The sequence below is a fragment of the Babylonia areolata genome, chromosome 27 (assembly GCF_041734735.1).
Source record: "Babylonia areolata isolate BAREFJ2019XMU chromosome 27, ASM4173473v1, whole genome shotgun sequence".
Lineage (NCBI taxonomy): Eukaryota > Metazoa > Mollusca > Gastropoda > Neogastropoda > Buccinidae > Babylonia > Babylonia areolata.
In genome coordinates this window covers 23,308,386-23,329,181 of record NC_134902.1, presented here as the reverse complement: position 1 = coordinate 23,329,181, position 20,796 = coordinate 23,308,386, and the positions used below count along the sequence as shown (strand labels likewise).

The following is a 20,796-nucleotide window of genomic DNA, read 5'->3' as shown; positions in this document are numbered from 1 at the left end:
GTGCATGCGTGCGCGCATGTCGTTTTATAAGGCATACGTACAGATTGCTGTTCCTTAGAGCATTGTCAGTATACAAAAAAATCCCATTCAATAAAGAAGAAATCATTATGCAGTTATTATGCTTACTGTTTTGTTTTGTTTTTTTTGTTTTTTTCAAATGTGTGTTACAGAAATGCAAAATGGTTGACTTGTGTGAACTTTGATCTGAAAGATGTTATACCTGCCTGAACTTTGCCCTTCGGGATGTTTTCAACAAAGAAAAAAATTATGAATAGTTACTTTTTTTCTGATGTGTGTTTAAGGAATGCAACATGGTGATACATTCTTTAATACTGTTAACTTCATTCCTTGAAGAAGACTGGTTCTTTGATTTGAAGGATGTTTTGATCTGCATGAACTTTGACTTGATGGTTCTTTGACTTGTGTGAACTTTGACCTGAAAGATGTTTGACCTGTGTGAACTTTGACCTGGAGGATGTTTGACCTGTGTGAACTTGGACCCAGACGATGTTTGACCTGTTTGAACTTTTATTTGTAGGATGTTTGACTTGTGTGAACTTTGACCTGAAGGATGTTTCACCTGTGTGAGCTTTGACCTAATGGATGTTTGACCTGTGTGAATATGGACCTGAAGGCTGCTTGGCCTGTGTAAATTTTGACCTGGAGGATGTTTGACCTGTGGGGGCTTTGACCTGGAGGATGTCTGACCTGTGTGAGATTTGACCTGTTTGAACTTGGACCTGAAAGATGTCTGTGTGTACAGGTGAACTATGAGTCGCTGCTGCAGTACCTGGGCACGGACAAGCTGATCAAGGTTTTCTCCTCCATGCTGATGGAGCGTCGCCTGATCCTGTGCTCACAGCAGCTCAGGTAGGGTCACTGTGGTGGTGGTGGTGGTGGTGCAGGTTAACTCTTTACCTGCCATAGGCGACTTCATGATGATAATGATGACAATAATATTGATAATAATGGAGTGTCGCCTGATCCTGTGCTCACAGCAGCTCAGGTAGGGTCACTGTGGTGGTGGTGGTGGTGGTGCAGGTTAACTCTTTACCTGCCATAGGTGACTTCATGATGATAATGATGACAATAATATTGATAATAATGGAGCGTCGCCTGATCCTGTCCTCACAGCAGCTCAGGTAGGGTCACTGTGGTGGTGGTGGTGCAGGTTAACTCTTTACCTGCCATAAACGACTTCATGATGATAATGATGACAATGAGAATAATAATAATGATAATAAAAAATGAGCATTGCCTAATCATGTGCTCACAGCAGCTCAGGTAGGGTCACTGTGGTGGTGGTGCAGGTTAACTCTGTTCCTGCCTTAGGCGACTTCATGATAATAATGATAATGCTATTGATAATGATGATTATAACGATAATGGAGCATCCCCTGATCCTGTGCTCACAGCACCTCAGGTAGGGTCACTGTGGTGGTGGTGGTGCAGAGTTAACTCTGTCACTGCCATAGGTGACTTCATGATGATAATGATAATAATAATAATGATATTAATAATGATGATTATAACGATAATGGAGTGTCCCCTGATCCTGTACTCACAGCACCTCAGGTAGGGTCACTGTGGTGGTGGTGGTGCAGAGTTAACTCTGTCACTGCCATAGGTGACTTCATGATAAAAATGATAATGTTGATAATACTAATGAAAATGATACTAATAATTCTGATAAGAATAAGAATAACGATAATTATGATAATGAATATAATAATAATACTATCACTCAATGTCTGGTTGAGGGGAAGAAAATTCTGACAAGCATGGGATCCAATCCTGCATGCACAGATTCTCTCGCTTCCTGGACGGTGTTGTCACCACTGGGCCACCACTCCACTATCCCCGATGCAGAAGACTGACAGTCTTGTTTCCACTGACAGTTCTGTTCCTGTTGTGTGTTGCGCCACACTGACGCAGACGATAGATATTGCATTGTGTTGTGTTACTCTTTTTTGTTACAACAGATTTCGCTGTTTGAAATTCGGGCTGTTCTCCCCCAGGGAGAGCGTGTCACTACGCTGAGAGCACCACCCATTTTTAATAACCCAGAGTTCGGTTGCCTGTGTGTGTGTGTGTGTGTGTGTCCATGGTAAGCTTTAACATTGCCATTTTCTCTGGAAATACTTTGTCTGCCAATACCAAATTTGGCTTAAACAGTATGAAATAAAATATTCACAGTCATATCAATAATAGTTTGCAAGTCTCCCAAATTCAGCTGTATTTCCGGATCATCAACAGTTTATTTCATTGAGATTCATTCCGAAATCGGAAAATTCTAAAAACCGCACCCCACTGAGTTGCTAGAAGTGTTTGGTGAGAAGAGAGCATGACCTTGTTTTTCTTGTTCACAATTAATAGGAAAGAAATACAAATTCTGGACAGAACACATACAATGATACTAGCTACACCATCGGCGTGGTTACTGCACACAACTATTCTAAAGTGGACACTGAATTAACTGGAATGAACATAAACGAAAAATTGAATTGATTGTTCTCTCAGCCCGTTGTAGACTGGTTCGTGCAGATCTAGAGATCTAGGCTACCATGTGTTGCGATGTGCTTGAACAATGAAGTGATGGCAACGTCTCCTTTACTGCCGAAATAAAAGAATAATCGAGATATACTAAAACACATAAGAAACATGATTTAAATAGTGTTATTACTTCCAATGCAATGACGTTTATTTATCGCACGAAGAAGAAAACAACATTGTGACATAAGATGCACCACAGCAGTGGGGATCAGTCAGCTTGCTTCGGAACTGAACATGCGTGGTTCGATCCCACTCACATGCCTTATTTTTTCTTTTTCTCCCAAGCTTATTTTATATATCATATTTAACACAGAACACTTTTAAACGATTTTTTTAATCACATTTTTTTTCTCCTCATGATTCCTTTACTGGAAAAAGTGCTACGGAAGCACAAGTGAGTCTAGAAGGTTTTGTCTCTTGTTTTTGTATTTTTTTTGCCTGCAGTTTTTTTGTTGTTTTTTTTTCCCAATGGAAATGGATTTTTTTTTTTACAGAATTTTGCTAGGGACAACCCTTTTGTTGCCTTGGGTTCTTTTAAGTGTGCTAAGTGCATGCTGCACACGGGACCTGGGTTTATCGTCTCATCTGAATGACTAGCGCCCTGACCACCACTCAAGGTCTAGTGCAGGGGGAGAAAATACTGGCGACTGTGCCGGCATTTGAACCAGTGCTCTCAGATTCTCTGGCTTCCAAGGTGGACGCGTTACCTCAAGGCCATAATCCACTACTCTACACATACGTTAGTGGCATCGCTGTACCTGTTCCACTGGCAGCATGTCTCAGCAGGAGGCTGTTTCTGTTGTGTTGTTATAGCACACTGACGCAGACAATACACGCATTGGTGGCACTGCTGTACCCGTTCCGCTGGCAGCACGTGTACATCCCTCTGCTTCCGGAGGACATGTTGGAGGTGTGTGCAGCGCCCATGCCCTTCATCATCGGCATTCTCCAATCACACCTGGACAGGGTCACGGCTTTGGACCTGGAGGATGTGGGTACACCGCTGTGGTTTTGTGTGGGTGGATGGGTGTGTGTGGGTGGATGTGTGTGGGTGTGCATTCTCCAGTCACAGGGTCACAGCTATGGACCTGGAGGATGTGGGTATAGGGGTGTGGTTTTGTGTAGGTGGATGGGTGTGTGTGTGGGTGGAGTCCGGGGTGTTGAATGTCTGAGTATGTGTGTGTACGTGAGTGTGTGTGTGTGTGTTTGTGTGTATGGAATTCTTACATTGTGAATATAAATCTTCATTCAGTATCAGATGATTGTTGTTGAGGATTGATTCTTTGTGAATTATGAAAAATGTTGGAATTTTTTATGAAAAGTAATTTGAATTTTTTCTTCAGAGGTGATTGTTGGTGATCATTATTGAGCATTGGTGATGAAAAGTATTTCAAGGATACAGTGTGTTGGAATTTATGTATTATAAATAATATCATGTATCTTTTCTGGTACTGTGATTACTGTTGAGCATTTATGATGTTCTCAAGGGTGCAGACTACTGTAATTTATATATATTATGAATAATGTTGTGAATCTTTTGTTGATAGCTGATCATTGTTGAGCATTGATGTTGTGTTAAGGAGTAAAATGTTGGAATTTATGTATCAGGGGTATGTATCTTCTTCTGGTAGTTGATTGTTTAATCATTGATATTGCTTTCCAGGAAACGAAGTGTTGGAATTTATACATAATGAATTTGCTTGGTAGGTGATTATTCTTGAGTGTTTATGATATTTTCATTGACACATTGTGCTGGAATTTATATGTCAATAAATAATACAATGATAAATGATAAATATTGTCATGTGTTTTTTGTTGCCAGGTGATAATTGTTGACCTGGACAAAAAGCAGGTGCTAAGGTGTGTTGGAGATGAGGCGACACTACTGCCAAAGAAGGTGCAGAAAGCTCTCAAAACAGCTCTCAACATGTGCAAAATTGACTCAGGTGAGTGTGTGTGTGTGTGTGTGTGTGTGTGTGTGAAGAGCATGTGAGTGTGAATGTGTGTGTGTGTGTGTGTGTGTGTGTGTGTGTGAGAGAGAGAGCATGTGAGTGTGAATGTAAGATAAGATAAGATAAGATAAGAATAACTTTATTATCTCCAGCTGGAGAAATTTGGTCAGGTGCATTATCACAACATAGACAAGTAAACAACATGGGGACCATAACTGTAAAAGCCAACAACAGCCCCTACAAATATTACGAAGATACAAATGTAAAAAATATCACATACATCGTTTCATACATACATCCACACACTGCAGGTAATAACTAGTATTCTTAATGTAAAAACAGAAAGAATTAAGAAACATTATTTGAATATAATTATAAACATAGCCTACTATACTGCACATTGATTATAATAGACAGATAAGAATAAAGATGAATTGCGGAAAACCACCAGCACACACCCACTTTTAAAAACATTGCAATTAATTATTACATTGTAATTATTAAACAGAAATATATTTAGAATATGGATGTTAGTATTAGACATATTCCATTGTACATTCATCCTGCATATTGCACATTATTCTTCCTACATATTGCACATTCATTATAACCAATTGTCACGTTTTAAGCTCAGTAAACACACACACACATACACACACACACACACACACACAGTGTAGTGTAGTGTAGTGTCATATTGTGTGTGTGTGTGTGTGTGCGCACGAATTCAGTATCTTTTCATTGAACTTAAAAATATTGGAGGAATGTTTGTATCTTTATGTGTATGTAGTAGTCTTCAGTTATTATGTCTTTCCACTTTATTACACATGTGTGTATATGTGTGTTTGTGTGCGTGTGTATGTGTGTGTGCATGTGTGTCAGTGTGTGTGTGGGTGTGTGTATGACTATGAGTGTGTGTGTGTGAGTGTTTGTGTGTATGTGTCTGTGTGTGTGTGTATGTGTATATGTTTGTGTGTGATCTCACATTTAGTATCTTTTCACTGAACTTAATATTAGAGGAATGTGTATGTAGTAGTCTTCAGATTTACGACTTTCCACTTGAAGTGATAATACGTGTGTGTGTATGTGTATGCGTGTTTGTGTGTGTGTGTGTTTGTACACAATCAAGTGTGTGCACACATACATCAATGCTTGTGTCTGAGTGACTCTGTGTGTGTATGAGTGTGAGTGTGTATTTATCCATGAAAGCATGTACATGTTTGCGTGTGAATGTGTGATGAGAAACAAAAAAAAAGAAAAAGACAATGAGTGATGGCGTGTGTGGCTTGGGGATGTTCAGACACGATGAACAGCCGGTGGCTAATGGTGTCGGAGGCCTTCCTGCGCATGTTCCTGGAGATGACGGGTCACTACGCCCTCCACATCACCACGCCCCCTGACGGCCAGGAGAGAACGCTGCTGGTGAGTTGTGTCGGCATGTATAAGGGTCGGGGGGGGGGGTTTGGGTTTTTTTTTTCCCCTTTTAGTGAAGGTTTAGTTGGGTTGTTTTTTTTTATGTGATAGCCATTTAGTCTGCATGTGCACAGTTGTTGTTGTCTTTTCTTCAGTTAAGGTTTTAGTTTATTTTTTATGTGATAAGTGTTGCACACAGTTGTTAAGGTCATTTTAGCATTTCAGATTGTCACATGGTTTTTGTGGTACTGTATAGATTTAAAATTATTTATATATATTATATTATATATATATATATATATATATTATATATATATAGATATCTGTCTATCTCTCTCTCTCTCTCTCAAGATATATCTTGAAGTCATTGGACTTTGTTTTTGATTTTTTTGTCTTTTTTTTGTTTTTGTCTTTACGTAATAGAGTCACACAGTTGTCAGGGCCATTTTAACCAGTCAGATTGCATGTTTTTTGTGGTATCGTAAAGGGTTGGGGTTTTTTTGTTTGTTTTTTGTAAGTCTGGACTTCGCTTTTGATTGTGTTTTTGTTTTGCTTCTTTTTATTTGATAGTCACACATTTGTTAAGGCCATTTTAACCTGTCAGACTGAATAGATTGTGAGGGAAAGTGTCGCATAAAAAAAAGGATTTGTTTAAGTCACTGGCTTTTGCTTTTACTATTTTGTTTGTTTGTTCATTTGTCTTATTTGCAGTTTCATTGACAGTACCCTCACAAAAATCCCACACACAGCATGTCAGATTTTGTGAGGAGTGTTACACAAGGGTTTGGAGCCACACTTTTAACATTCCATGATCCATAGCATCAAGGGGGTTATGGCTCATTAAAGATCCCATGTTGAACATCCCATGATCCATAGCATCAGGCGGGTTATGGCTCATTAAAGATCCCGTGTTGAACATCCCATGATCCGTGTTAGCATCAGGCGGGTTATGGCTCATTAAAGATCCCAAGCTGAACATCCCATAATCCATGTTAGTGTTATGTTGGGTTATGACTTGTTGAACATCCCATGGTCTATGTCAGTGTCACAAAGGGTTATGGTACATTGAAGACAGCTTAATCCCTGTAAGTATTATGAAGGGTTATAGCACGTTAAAGGTCCCAATTCCTAACATGGTGTTAACATACATTATGATGGGTCATGGAAAGAAGAACATATCCAGCACACACCCCCTCCAGAAACGGAGTAAAGATGCCAACTTGGCAGTGGTAAAAAGGGTCATGGATGTGAAAGCCCACTCATATATATTAGAAAACGTGCCTTCCCCCCACACCCCCCTTTTTTTTTTGAGAGAGAATGTGTTGGAGTTCAGATCCAACCAAATTATGTTGCAAAAGCCCAGTCAACAGCAAAGGGGCCCTTTCAGGGGTGAATAGGGAGTTGTAGCCCATGAGCGTATAAGAAGAAGTGGTAGTAGTGCATAGTGTGGTTGTCCTTGTGGTTTTGGAAAGACCTGTTTGTTCGGGCCACTAAGGGCTTCACACACATACAAACACGTACATGTATGCACGCTTGCACACACACACACACACACACATATGCATATGTACACAGAGTTTACTGATATATTTGTATGTGTGTGTCTCGTGTCATATATGACTTTAGGTTTCTTGACAAGTACAACTTCTTCTATTCTGTTCTTGTTCCTGCTCCATTCACACACACACACACACACACACACACACACACACACACACACACACACACACACACACACACACACACATACACACACATCATGGTTGCCCTTGTGGTTTCAGAAGTGTGCACACACGCTTTCATGAGCAGAGACATACAGATGCATGTGCACATGTGCTCCCACACACATACGCACATTATGGTTGCCCTTGTGGTTTCAGAAGCGCACACACACACATGTGCACACAGGCATACACACATGGACACATACACACACATATACAGACACTCACACACACACGCACACACACATACACACACACACACACACATACACACACAAACACACACACACACACACACACACACATCCCAACGTTGTGACGCATGTGTTTTCAGAAGGACCAGTTCATAGCGGCGGGAACCACCAAGGGCATCCGTCAGTTCCTGGAGTGGTTCACAGAAACCCAGATGTTTGATGTGTTCATCAACATGGAACTGGAGAGGAAACATACAGGCAGTCTGGGTAAGGAGAGGAAACATACAGGCAGTCTGGGTAAGGAGAGGAAGCATACAGGCATGCAGGGTAAGGAGAGGAAACATACAGGCAGGAGAGGAAACATACAGGCAGTCTGGGTAAGGAGAGGAAACATGCAGGCATTCTGGGTAAGGAGAGGAAACATACAGGCAGTCTGGGTAAGGACAGGAAACATACAGTCAGTCTGGGTAAGGAGACATACAGGCAGTCTGGGTAAGGAGAGGAAACATACAGGCAGTCTGGGTAAGGACAGGAAACATACAGTCAGTCTGGGTAAGGAGACATACAGGCAGTCTGGGTAAGGAGAGGAAACATACAGGCAGTCTGGGTAAGGACAGGAGACATACAGGCAGTCTGGGTAAGGAGACATACAGGCAGTCTGGGTAAGGAGAGGAAACATACAGGCAGTCTGGGTAAGGACAGGAGACATACAGGCAGTCTGGGTAAGGAGACATACAGGCAGTCTGGGTAAGGAGACATACAGGCAGTCTGGGTAAGGAGAGGAAACATACAGGCAGTCTGGGTAAGGAGACATACAGGCAGTCTGGGTAAGGAGAGGAAACATACAGGCAATCTGGGTAAGGAGACATACAGGCAGTCTGGGTAAGGAGAGGAAACATACAGGCAATCTGGGTAAGGAGAGGAAACATACAGGCAGTCTGGGTAAAACATACAGGCAGTCTGGGTAAGGAGAGGAAACATACAGGCAATCTGGGTAAGGAGAGGGGAAACATACAGGCAGTCTGGGTAAGAAGAGGAAAACATACAGGCAGGCTGGGTAAGGAGAGGAAACATACAGTCAGTCTGGGTAAGGAGAGGGGAAACATGCAGGCAGTCTAGGTAAGGAGAGGAAACGTACAGGCACGCTGGGTAAACTGTAAGAGGTGGGGTGGGGAAACTACTTTGTGATGGGTTGTGTGGGTGTGTGTGTTGGGGGGGTGGGGTGGATGGGGGGTAGCATGTGTGTCTTGTAAGTGTTTTGGAGGGGCTGTGTGTGTGGGGGGGTGAAGGGTGTGGGGGGGATGTGTGGTTCGTTAGTGGATTTTGGAGGGGGCTGTGTGTGTGTGTGGGTGTGGAGGTAGGATATGTGTTTTGTAAGGGTGTTTGAGAGGGGATGTGTGTCATGTGTGTGCACATGTGTATGTGGGTGTGTGTGTGGTATCTGCAGCTTGAACATACATGAACATAATGCAAATGCATCCCTCAGTTTGCTTACAATGGTACTGCATTGGCATGGTTAGGCCGTGTCTTCCAAGCATGACTGATTCCCTTTGTTTTCCACCCCTGTGTTCACAGACCTGTTCATGACTCGGCTGGGAGAGCTGCAGAGCAAGAGGCAGAGTGACGGGTCGCACTCCAAAGGCCTGAGCAAGAAGGTCAAGGGCTTGGGCAAGGCCATCAAGACCAAACTGAAGTGAACAACTGCTGGAACAGGACTTCTCTCCCCTTGGAATGTCGGATGGACCTCACACCGAGATGGACAGACACCCAGGACTTTTCCCTTATAACACCAGATGGTCTTCATTCTCAGACACCAAGGACTTTTCCTTATAACACCAGATGGACTTCATACCCAGACACCTAAAACTTTTCCCTTTTAACACCAGATGGACTTCATACCCAGACACCCAGGACTTTTCCCGTATAACACCAGATAAACTTCATACCCAGACACCCAGGACTTTTCCCTTATAACACCAGACGGATTTCATACCCAGACACCCAGGACTTTTCCCTTATAACACCAGACGGATTTCATACCCAGACACCTAAGTCTTTTCCCTTTTAACACCAGATAGACTTCATACCCAGACACCCAGGACTTTTCCCTTGTAACACCAGATGGACTTCATACCCAGACAGACAGACACCCAGGACTTTTCCCTTGTAACACCAGACGGACTTCACACCCAGACAGACAGACACCCAGGACTTTTCCCTTGTAACACCAGATGGACTTCATACCCAGACAGACAGACACCCAGGACTTTTCCCTTATTACACCAGATGGACTTCACACCCAGACACACAGACACCCAGGACTCCACCCACTTGAACAACGAATCCTCCACAACACCAGCACCCCACCGCCTTACAGCAAGACGTTAAGGGCGCAACAAGCCAGTATGTCGTGAAACTCAACAACTCATCATCAGAAGGGCTCCTCCATTCCCTCCATTAACAAAACCTCCACAACTCCAAGACCCCTGCACTGTAAAACTTTACCTTGTTTAAAAAATGAACTCTACCAAGTACAGGAATGATGAGTGTGTCTACAGGTGGGATTCAGATCAGAAAAGAAACTGGATTGCTGTTCGTGACTGTGGTCTGTGGCGGACACTAGCAGAGGAAGAAAGAAGTGATCTCATGGAGTGTTTGTTCCAGCCGTTCTTTCCATTTGTTTTTATTCACTCCGGCTCTGGAGGAAATGACTGTGTTGGCAGAGACTTTGTAAGAGATTCAAAGATTGGTTGTTCCTGTTTTGCTTTGTTTTTGATTTGGGGGAACGGGGAGGGTTGGGGGCTTATGTGAGTGTATATGTGTGTGTGGGTGTGGGTTGTGTATTTGAATTGTTTTTTTTTTTTTGTTTTGTTTTTTTTATACATCTTTCACAGAAAGCCACCAAAATTCTGTAATTTTTTTAGGTCAGTAACAGTCAGTAGGTCAGTGCCCATGAGGTGAGTAGCTTCAGAGATGAAATTTGGCATCATTGGGTTGTGCTGTCCACTTCTCTTTTGGTGAGATCACTTTCTGTGTATAGATGATCACATGAAAGATTACTGCTGAGTCTATAAAAAACTGCAATGGAGAAAGTTTATATAAAACAATAACAACAACAACAGAAAACAACACTTGTGGGTTGTAAAATGACTCACTTTTGATAAAAGGCATCCAGCGTTTCAGACCATCGATCTGTCTTCAGGGACTGTGTCAGTTGTTTTCCAACCAGCACAGTCCCTGAAGGGTGCCTGCAAGAAATGGACAACACTGGACTGTGTGGTCACAGATTTGGGGTGTTTTGTTTGTCCACTGATTCCGAGACTGGGGTGATCCAGGAATGAATGAGTATTAGGCTTCGAAGAAAGTTATCTCACTCAGAATCAAATTTTGAATTTAATTGTGTATTTTAGTGGTTTCACACCACCTTCCTCACCAAAACGGACACTTTGTGAAACCACTGAAATATATACCAGAAAATTCTTTCTTTTTTTTTGTATTCTGGACAAGGAAGTTTTCTTCAATATGTTTTCAGAATGAGAGAGCCTGTACCAACCAATTTTTAGGTTTCTGTCTTGGACTTTCTTTCTGACCCAGTGTTCACCAGTGATCAGGGTTCAAGGCCCTGTTTGGGCGTGGTGTTGTGTTCTTGGGAACGGGCTCTTTGCTTCAGTTTCCCTCTCTCCACCCAGGTGTGAATGGGTACCTGACTTTGGTTAGGGAGGGTTAAGAAACGGCGGAAGGAGAGGATTGGGCCCTGCCTTCCTTTTCTGAGCCCTAGACACAGTGGATATGAAACCACTGCCCTGATGGTCCTTAAAGGTTGTGTGGCCTTTTCATTCATTCTTTTGGGACTGATTGGTTTGGTCCAGCTTGGAGCTGTGTTGGAAAGTTCTGGCCTCATGCTCTTTCCAGGAGTTTTCATGAATAAGAAACGAGGGAAAGAATTTAGAGTGATTTGTGTTTCATCTTCTTTTTTTTTCATAAGTTATGGAGTTACTTTTTCACACACCCTTTTCTGTATTCTGTTATCTTTTTTTTTTAAGACTGTGGAAAAGAAAAGAAAAATTTGTTTTTTAAGGGTGTTAATTGGCATATTCGGTGTTGCGTGACTGCACCAGTTTTTTTTGTGGACAAACTGTTCACATGCTTGTTAATGTGTCTGTGTATGGAAGGGGGTGGGGTTGAGGAGAGTGTGGGTTAGATAGGCGTGTTTCTGGAACTTCCCTAATTCCAGCAACCCGGTAAAATCTTCCAGTGAAAAGCACATCTTTTTCATGCTTTTATTTACTTCATTATCTTCAGCTTTGTTGTTGTTTTTGACATTGATTCGTACACATCATATCTGATGTCATTCAGTGATTTATCATTTTACAACATGACACCTTTTCTCTTTGTCAACTACAGGTGCTGTGCTGTAGTTGTGGATTGTTTTACTGTTTTATTGCTATTCTTTATTTGTTAGTATTTTGATGAGTTGATTCTGCTCTAAATGAATTTGAGTGCCTGTGCGTTTGCATGCATGTTGAATTTTATGAGCATTTGACAATATTTCTTGTGGCTTGGGGACTGTGTTTGTTTAGACTGAATATATACATTAAAATAGCTGATATAAGTGTTGTTTGACGAGAATATTGTAGTGCTGTCATTTGCATGCAGTCTAGATTTTGATGTGAGTGTTGGTGTGTTGAAAGAAAACTTACCATTGTCCAGCATAATACTGGCAGAAGCTTTCTGTTGGCTCTTTGCAGTTTTGCGTACAGAGTGTGTGGCCATGAATGTAGTATCCTGGCGGTGTAGAACTTAAACAAATATTGAGAAGATCATATGGAAGCGATAGATTGGAAGCTTTATATAATCATAAAGCAAATATGTTGTGTTGCAGTTTCAGCCTTTTAAGTGGTTTTAAATATGTTGCAAGATGTATAACTTTATCATATACGTTGTCAAAAAAATGATATGTATTTATAAATGACAAGCATGTGTCTGGGATAGATAGATATAGATAGATAGACAGATAGGCAGATTGATAGATAAGTATACTATTGATGTAGAAAAAGACAAGACACATGTGGAGCAGAATACATTTTAATCACTAAAAAAACCATGACCTTTTTATTACCTTATTTAGTAAGTTATGATTTTCATCACCTCAAATGATCATTACAAGATTCTTCAGGGTGGAAAACAAACTAATAGCTTTCAGTTTTCTGTGTAACAGCAGAATATTGGGGCTGACAGTCATGTTCTGAAGGAAGTCACAAAATGTTGTTAGACAGTGTGTTGAGGACATGCAGTTTCTTTTATTGTTGTTACATTTTAAAGAAAAGGTAATGATTATTTTAATTTTTTTTGTTGCTGTTTTTATGTGTACATGGAAACCATAATGATATGAGCCAGTTTGTATATTTGCACAAGCATGTGCATGTGCTTGCTCTTCAGTGTAAGCATTTTCATATGTATATTTTTGTGCATGTGGGATATGCATTTTCTTTCACAGTTATCGCAAAAGAGATGCTGAGAATGTTTAGTTGATGAAAATGTTAGATGTTTTCAAATCATTTCACGGTGCTACATGTGTCACCTTTTCACAGATATTCAATTGTGTAATGTAAACTGTATAGGTGTTTTTTTGTTTTTTCTTTTGAATTGTTGAGGTGTTGTGCTGTTTTATGCCTTTACTGATAGAAACAAGTGATGGTAAAAAGACTAGAAAGATTTGTTGTGAAAAAAACTAACAACAACAAAAACAACAACAGTTGTTCCTAAAGCGGTGAAATGTTCATCGTTTTCCTTCCATACATGCTTTGATTTGGGTCAGTGGCATCAGTATTTTTCACTTTGCTCACTGACTTATTCCTTTGCATACTCCTTGAGGAGCGTAGTGCTTCAACAGTTTATTGCATGATAAAAAGATTTTTACAATACATACAAAAATTAGTTAAAGCTGAGATTTGTCGCTTCCAGGCCAGCTGTATGAAGAGGCAGGGCAATGTAAAACTGTATTGAAGGCAAGGGAGAACTGTATAAAGAGGCAAGACAGGGGAAAATTGTACAAATGAGGCGAGACAAAGAAAACTGCATAAAGAAGCAATGGAAAATTGTAAAATGAAGCAAGGCAAGGAAAGATTGTATAAAGCGAACAAGGCAAGGAAAACTGTATGAAGAGGCAAGGCAAGGGAAAACTGTATAAAGAGGCAAAGGAAAAATTGTTTAAAGTGGCAAGGCAAGGAAAAATTGTACAACGAGGCTGAATTCGTAGCATTGCCAGCATTGACTTGAAGTTGTGTACCTTGTAGATGGAGAGAGTTACTTCTCTTTATTGATGTTTTAACCCATTACTCTCATAGCCTCATTGTTCTTCCATTGTTATGTAAGTCTGTGATTTATTTTCCTTGTTAAAGATGAAAGGGGCATTTGGTAAGGTGTGTTTGTTGTCTTTGTTATGTTTTATTCTGGGATGGATGCATACACATGTTAAATTGTTATTACCCGTTTGTGATCGTTTCTTCTCTTTCAAAAAAATTTTCATGCTTTATTTATTTAGTTTGAATTCTACACTTCATACTATGGAGTGTTATAAATATATTCACAACAAACATACATACTCATGCACATGTTTGCACTCACACTTGCTCATATATACATTACACACATGGATGTACATGCTCGCATACACTCACGTGGACACACACACACACACACACACACACATATACACTGTTCAAACATTACAAGCATTGTAGATTCTCCACACTCTGGTTGAAGCGACCCCAGTCAGAACTGTCACCTGCACCGAAACATCATCATCAACATTATCATCACCATCATCATCAGTCTGTTCTCTCCAACAAACTCTGAACGAATCGAGAATGTGATCCCATCTCTCTTATTTAATTCACGGGTGTCTCAAGTGTGATGATTTTTTGATTGATGGAAATGCTGTAAATGGGAATAATGTGTTTGCTCAACTGTGTATTATTTACGTCCACATGTTGTGTACAGTGTCAGCAACGTGCACGAGAAAATAATACAGGGATAATTTTCTGCATTGGATGATTTTGGGCATTTTCCATTGTGTGCTTCATGGAAATGTACAGTCTGGGTATAAGGCATGCCAGGATTGGTTAGATGTTTTTACATGCACAAGAAAATAATATAGAGGTAGAAAAGCATAGGACAATTTAGGGCATTTTCCATTGTGTGCTTCATGGAAATGTAGTTTGGGTATGAGGCATGCCAGAATTGGTTAGATGCTTTTACATGCACAAGAAAATAATACAGAGGTAGAAAAGCATAGGATAATTTAGGGCATTTTCCATTGTGTGCTTCATGGAAATGTAGTTTGGGTATGAGGCATGCCAGAATTGTCAAGGTGTTGGACTTCTGTTCACCAGTGATCAAAGTTCGAGGCTCGATTTGGGCATGGCATTGTGTCCTTGGGAAAGGTACTTTTACTGTGATTCTCCTCACTTCACACAGCTGTGAATGAGTACCTGACTTTGGATGGAGGATGTTAAAAGCAGTGGAAGGTGAGGACTAGGTTCCGTCTTTCTTTGCGGAGTCACGGTGGATACAAATGCACTGCCCTGTTGGCTGACTTTTGACTATTTTTTTTAATGATTTTGGTTAAAGGTGTATGCTTCTGTTGGAATTCTGTGTCAGTCAGTCAGTTTTGCCCATCACTCACCCCCGGAGCATAGGCCGCTCACAACAGTCCACCAGTCTCCTCTGTCCTGGGCTGCCCTTTCTAATTGTCTCCAGGTGTGCCCCATCTTCTTGGTGTCTGCCTCGAGGTCATGTCGCCAGGTGTTTCTTGGCCTTCCTCTCTTCTGTTTGCCCTGGGGATTCCATTTCAGTGCCTGCCTGGTGATGTTACTGTCTGGCTTCCTCAGGGTGTGCTATGTGGATGTATTGATTTTTTGGTATACTTGAAGAATATTTATTTTTGCAGTTGAGGGTATATGTGGTAAATGTCTCACTGATCGAATTTACTTTGCATTTGGAAAATGGACATGACTCATGAGATTATGATTATCAGTATGCTGGGGATGAAAATTCCCTGATGTATAATTGTTATATTTTTGGCAGTTTATTTAGTGTACATGGCTTGTAGTACACATTGGAGATATAATTTCTTCAATTCATGAATGTGATACGTTTTTGATTTAGTTTATAGAATCATGATTGATGATTGTTCATGCAGATGTACCATGTTTGTGTAGAAAGCTTGGTGCATAATTGTAGCTCTTTTTGTGCATTACTGCATGTTTCAAACAGTTGAACATCATTTATGGTATGTTGATGATTGATGATTGTTCATGTAGAAGGCTTGGTACATAATTGTAGCTCTATCTGTGCATTATTGAATGTTTCATATAGCTGAACAAGATTTATGGTAAGTGTATGTTGACATCTCTGTATTCCCAGTGTCAGGAATCTCAGGAAGAAAAAGCAGGCATGTGAAACAGTTTCTCCACAGAAGAGAGAGAGAAATTTGGGCCAAGCTGACAGACGAATGCCTGAACAAAATGTTGCATTATGATAATCATACATTTTATAATCATATTCTATTGACTGTATAGTAAAGAATATTGTCAACGGTTTTTATTAATGTACCTTTGCTGAGGTTTTTGTTGGTATTACTGACCTCAAATTTTAAGTTTGTGCCTAGTAGTACTTATGAACAACCAGTTATTTTTACATCTTTATGAGTAGAAGTTATGCCAAAGTTGTTCTTCTATACCTGAAGTTTAAGGTAGTATTTTATGCCTACCAGTTCTTCCAGTCACCTCCACCCCTTCGTCTTCCGTGAGCTCCAGGTTGCAGTATTCCTGTCATCATTACAGATCTTCCATGTGCAAGTTGTCAACAGACTTTTGTTTTATTATCAGTCGTATACATCTAGAACCATCAGGACAGTAGGGGAAGCAACTGCTGTGCTGACTATCTGGGCAGAATGTGATTGGAGTGAAGAGTGTCTCGCCTAAGTTAATCCCCACTCTCAGCCAAGACATCTTCAGGACAGTCGGTATTGGGATGATTCCTTCAGGCCAACTAACTAAGAGCCATTGCAATCTTGCCTCCAAGTTTGAGAGTCAGCGTCCTTCACAAAAGACTAAGCTGTAAATGAATTCCCATTACAGTGGAGAAACCACTGACCATACATTTCTCACTTTGCTGTTGGCCCAGCTGTGAGCTTTTGTCAATCTCTGGTATATAAGCTGACCGTTGAGCCACACGTTCAGCACACAGGGAACTATGTAACAGTCCACCACCATGAGGCCCTTCACCAGAGCAGACCATGCACTGCTGCTGAGTCATGTTGGCTGCGTCAGCCTTGCCTGCTGTGATGAAGTGTACACAGTTCTTGGAAGCGGCATGGCAGAATCTCGTAAGGTGTTGAACTTATGATCCGGTGTTCACCAGTGATCAGGTTTCGAGGCCCCGTTTTAGCATGGTGTTGTGTTCTTGGGGAAAGGCAGTTTACTTTGATTTTCTTCACTCCACCCAGGTGTGAATGGGTACCTGACTTCATTAGTCAAAGTCATTAAACTTGTTCAGGCTTCTAGATCAGCTGTAAAGTCATGTTTAGAATTTTGAATGTTTCAATGAGAACGCTTGGAGTTGGAAAGTATCTTCTGTTGTTTTTTTTTTTTTTTTTTTTTTTTTTTTTTTTTTACTGGTGACTTTTCCCCAAGACTTACATTCAGTCCCTGTATCTATGCCAGTGTTCAGAAAAATTTTCATATTTCTCAGTCTGGTCTTGTGGTTCAACATAATATTGGTGCTTCCCCTGCACCCCCCACCCCCATCCCCTCCACACCCATTTGATTTTGTTCATAAAAGTTGCATTTTTATTTCTCTTTTTCCATACACCTCCACACTTATCCAATTTGTTTCTCTTTGTTCTTTCTCTCTCTATCTCTCATTTTTTTAAAATTATTTTATCTCTGTCTTTTTTTATATTATTTTATTATGACTTTTATTCCATCTTCCTTTTTTCTTGATGAAAATGATATTTTTGACTGAGAGTTATGTTTTTTCCCCCATGTGTTTGTAATCTTTGAAACTTTGCATTTACTTTTGTAATCAGCAAAGTGCAATTTTATAATGCAGTTATGAAGAACATGAAAACTTCATGGTACTTTAAGAACAATTCTCAACTCTGATCTTCATTATCTGACAGTTATGCCTGCTTACAGATAGATTGGACAAAATTGTTTAGCCGTAAAACTCTCAGATACATAAAATCTGTGCAACTTTTTTCACTCGTGTTGTTCTTTAGTGTGTGAAATGTTTTCAGTTATACTGAATTTCAGTTTTCTGTCAGCATGTGTTTATCCACTGTCTCCATATTATTGGAATGTTCGTGCGTGACAGATTTGAATTGGAAGTCTCCAACACAGGAGTGATTGTCAAGCTGAAGCAAGGACTTATTTAGGAGGAATCTCTGGGATTTTTGTCATTGATGTTTTTTTGTTGTTTTTTTTTTAATTAAAAAAAAAAAATTATTTAGTTAGTTATTTAGTTATTTATACATTTATTTATTTATTTATTTATTTTATTTTATTTTATTTTATTTTGTACGCTTATAGTTGACTTCATCAAGTTTTTGCACCTTATACATATTATTATTAGAAGTAGTAGTTCTTTTTTTATTTTTTTATTATTTTTTTTATGTATTTTTCTCATTTTTTTATGTATTTATCTGTTTGTTTGTTTTTTGTTGTTTTTTTCTCAAGGCCTGACAAAGCGCCTTGGGTTACGCTGCTGGTCAGGCATCCGCTTGGCAGATGTGGTGTAGCGTGTATGGATTTGTCCGAACGCAGTGACGCCTCTTTGAGCTACTGATACTGATAATGAAACTGTTTTTTGGTGGATCTCACTTCTTCCTCCCATCAAAGGGTAAACATTGTTTCAAAAACAAAACACAAAGAAATCGCATTTGTCCTTTGCTTTTTCGGAATTACTGCTGTTCTGATATTTCTTTTTTTTCCTGTAAATGTGAATCATGTTCACCAGTATTTTATGTGTTGGTTTACAGCAGATTTCACAGATGAGAAAATGTTTTATCCATGTACATGATGCTAAAAAGAAAATTTTTAAATGAGGTTGTACGCATAAAGCAAATGGCATGATTCTTGGCTATTGCTCTCTTTTTATGAGTGAATGAGTAGGGTTGATATATTGATGGAAAATGAGAGGAAATTTGTTTTTACCTGAACAGGATTTACTGTGTAGGGCACTCTTTTTTGTAAAAATAAATACAAGGTTGATTCAGTTGTGTTTTGATTAGAAAGAAATATGGACTGTGTCTCAATGACCATGAACTGCTGTGTAATTTTGTAAAGTTAAAAAATACATATTTTCTTTTGTGGTAATTGTTGTTTAGCTTATGCTTCACATGTTTACACACATACACGTGCACATACATGCATGTGAGCACACACACACACACACACACACACACACACACACACACACACACACACACATACACACACACACACATGCACACACACTTTCTTTTTTCTTTCTTTCTATATATATTAGAACTAAAGACTGCTTTGCATGTACATGATTTTATATGTTTACATACTTGCATACATATGCACATTTGTACAAGCTATTGTATGTGTGTTGCTTTATATTATTTTTATTTTATTTTCAGTAATCATCACTGGCACCCCAATCAGTGTGTGTTGTGCTACTGCTTATAATTTTTATTTTCAACACCTTATTATGCCTGAAATTGCTGTTGAAGAAAATGTTAATTGTGTACACTCAGCATCACATGTATTTAAAAAATAATCTGTAGTTTTAGTGGTCATTGTAGGTACTGTCATGACCACAGACAATTTTGTCTTTTTTTCTTGTTTTGTTTTGTTTGGTTGTTTGTTCATCTTGTCTAATGTTTTTATATAGGTGTTTATTTTATAAGAATTTTTTAAAATATTTAATGGTGAACAAGAGTTGGACTGAAAGATGAGATTATATTATGGTAAATTAACACTTCAGAATTCATTTTTGGAAAAAAGAAAAGAAAAGGAGACATGTTTTCTGTGGCAAACACAGTGAAAAAGGAAAAATGGAAGAGCTATCGTGGTGGTTGAAATATACCGCCCGTTGTTGAGGATGAGCCAGGGAGACAGAGTAACCTCCCCAATTTACTCAAATTTTTGTTTTGTGACTGTTTTATTTGACTTGTACCAAATCCAGCTGTCCTCATTTCCCCAAGTCTCTTCACGGTCACTGTTTGATGATTTCAGCCAGGTGGAAAGGAGACCAGACTGAGCTGGTAACCTTACTGTTCGGTTTCAGTGAGCTGAAAAGACTGCAAGGGTGGGGCGGGTGGTTGGTGAGAGTTAACACAACGGAATCAGCAGGGGCTGCATTGTAATTTCTTTTCTTTTTTTTTTGTTGTTGTTGTAAAATTGTTGGATCATTTTAATTCCATTGTAATTGCTCAGTGTAGTTTCAAAGCATATAAACACCAGTTCTGTAAACCACAGTGTACATGAGTATGAACACGCTGTGTAGACACTTGTAATGTCTGATGGTACCTGTTCAGTCTCTGTCTGTTGTCAGATAATTTTCTTTTTAACTTTTGTCCTCTACGGATGTGATGACAAAGTATTGAAGAATGGTAACTTTCAGAGGTTATATTTGGTATTCACAATGGGATGCAGGGTTGGTATGAAGAGGAGAGATTAACTTGTATTGACAAGAAAGGAAACTGGAAAACTATTGAAGAGGGGTAGTTTTTGCAAGTTATATTTGATATTTACAACTGGGGGAGGGGAGGTTGTTTGAGATGGAAAGGATTAAGATGTGAAGGTTAAAATCAGTATTTTGGGGATTTGCTGGTTACATTCAGAATTTAGAAGGGGGGGGGGGGGGGGGGGAGCCTGGGGGAGGGAGTGGGGATGGGAAAGGGAACAGGTGAAGTTTAATTTGCAG

The 20,796-nt window shown here is 39.8% G+C and overlaps 1 protein-coding gene across 2 annotated transcripts in view; it reads left to right on the top strand.

Annotated features, from left to right (window-relative positions):
• Nucleotides 1-19,327, top strand: part of LOC143301017 (uncharacterized) — a 40,274-nt gene extending 20,947 nt beyond the window's left edge. For both annotated transcript variants that reach the window (XM_076615011.1, XM_076615012.1), the window contains exons 12-17: nucleotides 764-870; nucleotides 3,367-3,544; nucleotides 4,376-4,499; nucleotides 5,806-5,927; nucleotides 7,977-8,103; nucleotides 9,412-19,327. In XM_076615011.1, coding sequence (XP_076471126.1) covers nucleotides 764-870; nucleotides 3,367-3,544; nucleotides 4,376-4,499; nucleotides 5,806-5,927; nucleotides 7,977-8,103; nucleotides 9,412-9,533 — 780 coding nt within the window. In that variant the 3' untranslated portion in view covers nucleotides 9,534-19,327. The remainder of the gene's footprint in view (nucleotides 1-763; nucleotides 871-3,366; nucleotides 3,545-4,375; nucleotides 4,500-5,805; nucleotides 5,928-7,976; nucleotides 8,104-9,411) is intronic.
• Nucleotides 19,328-20,796: the final 1,469 nt, after the last annotated feature.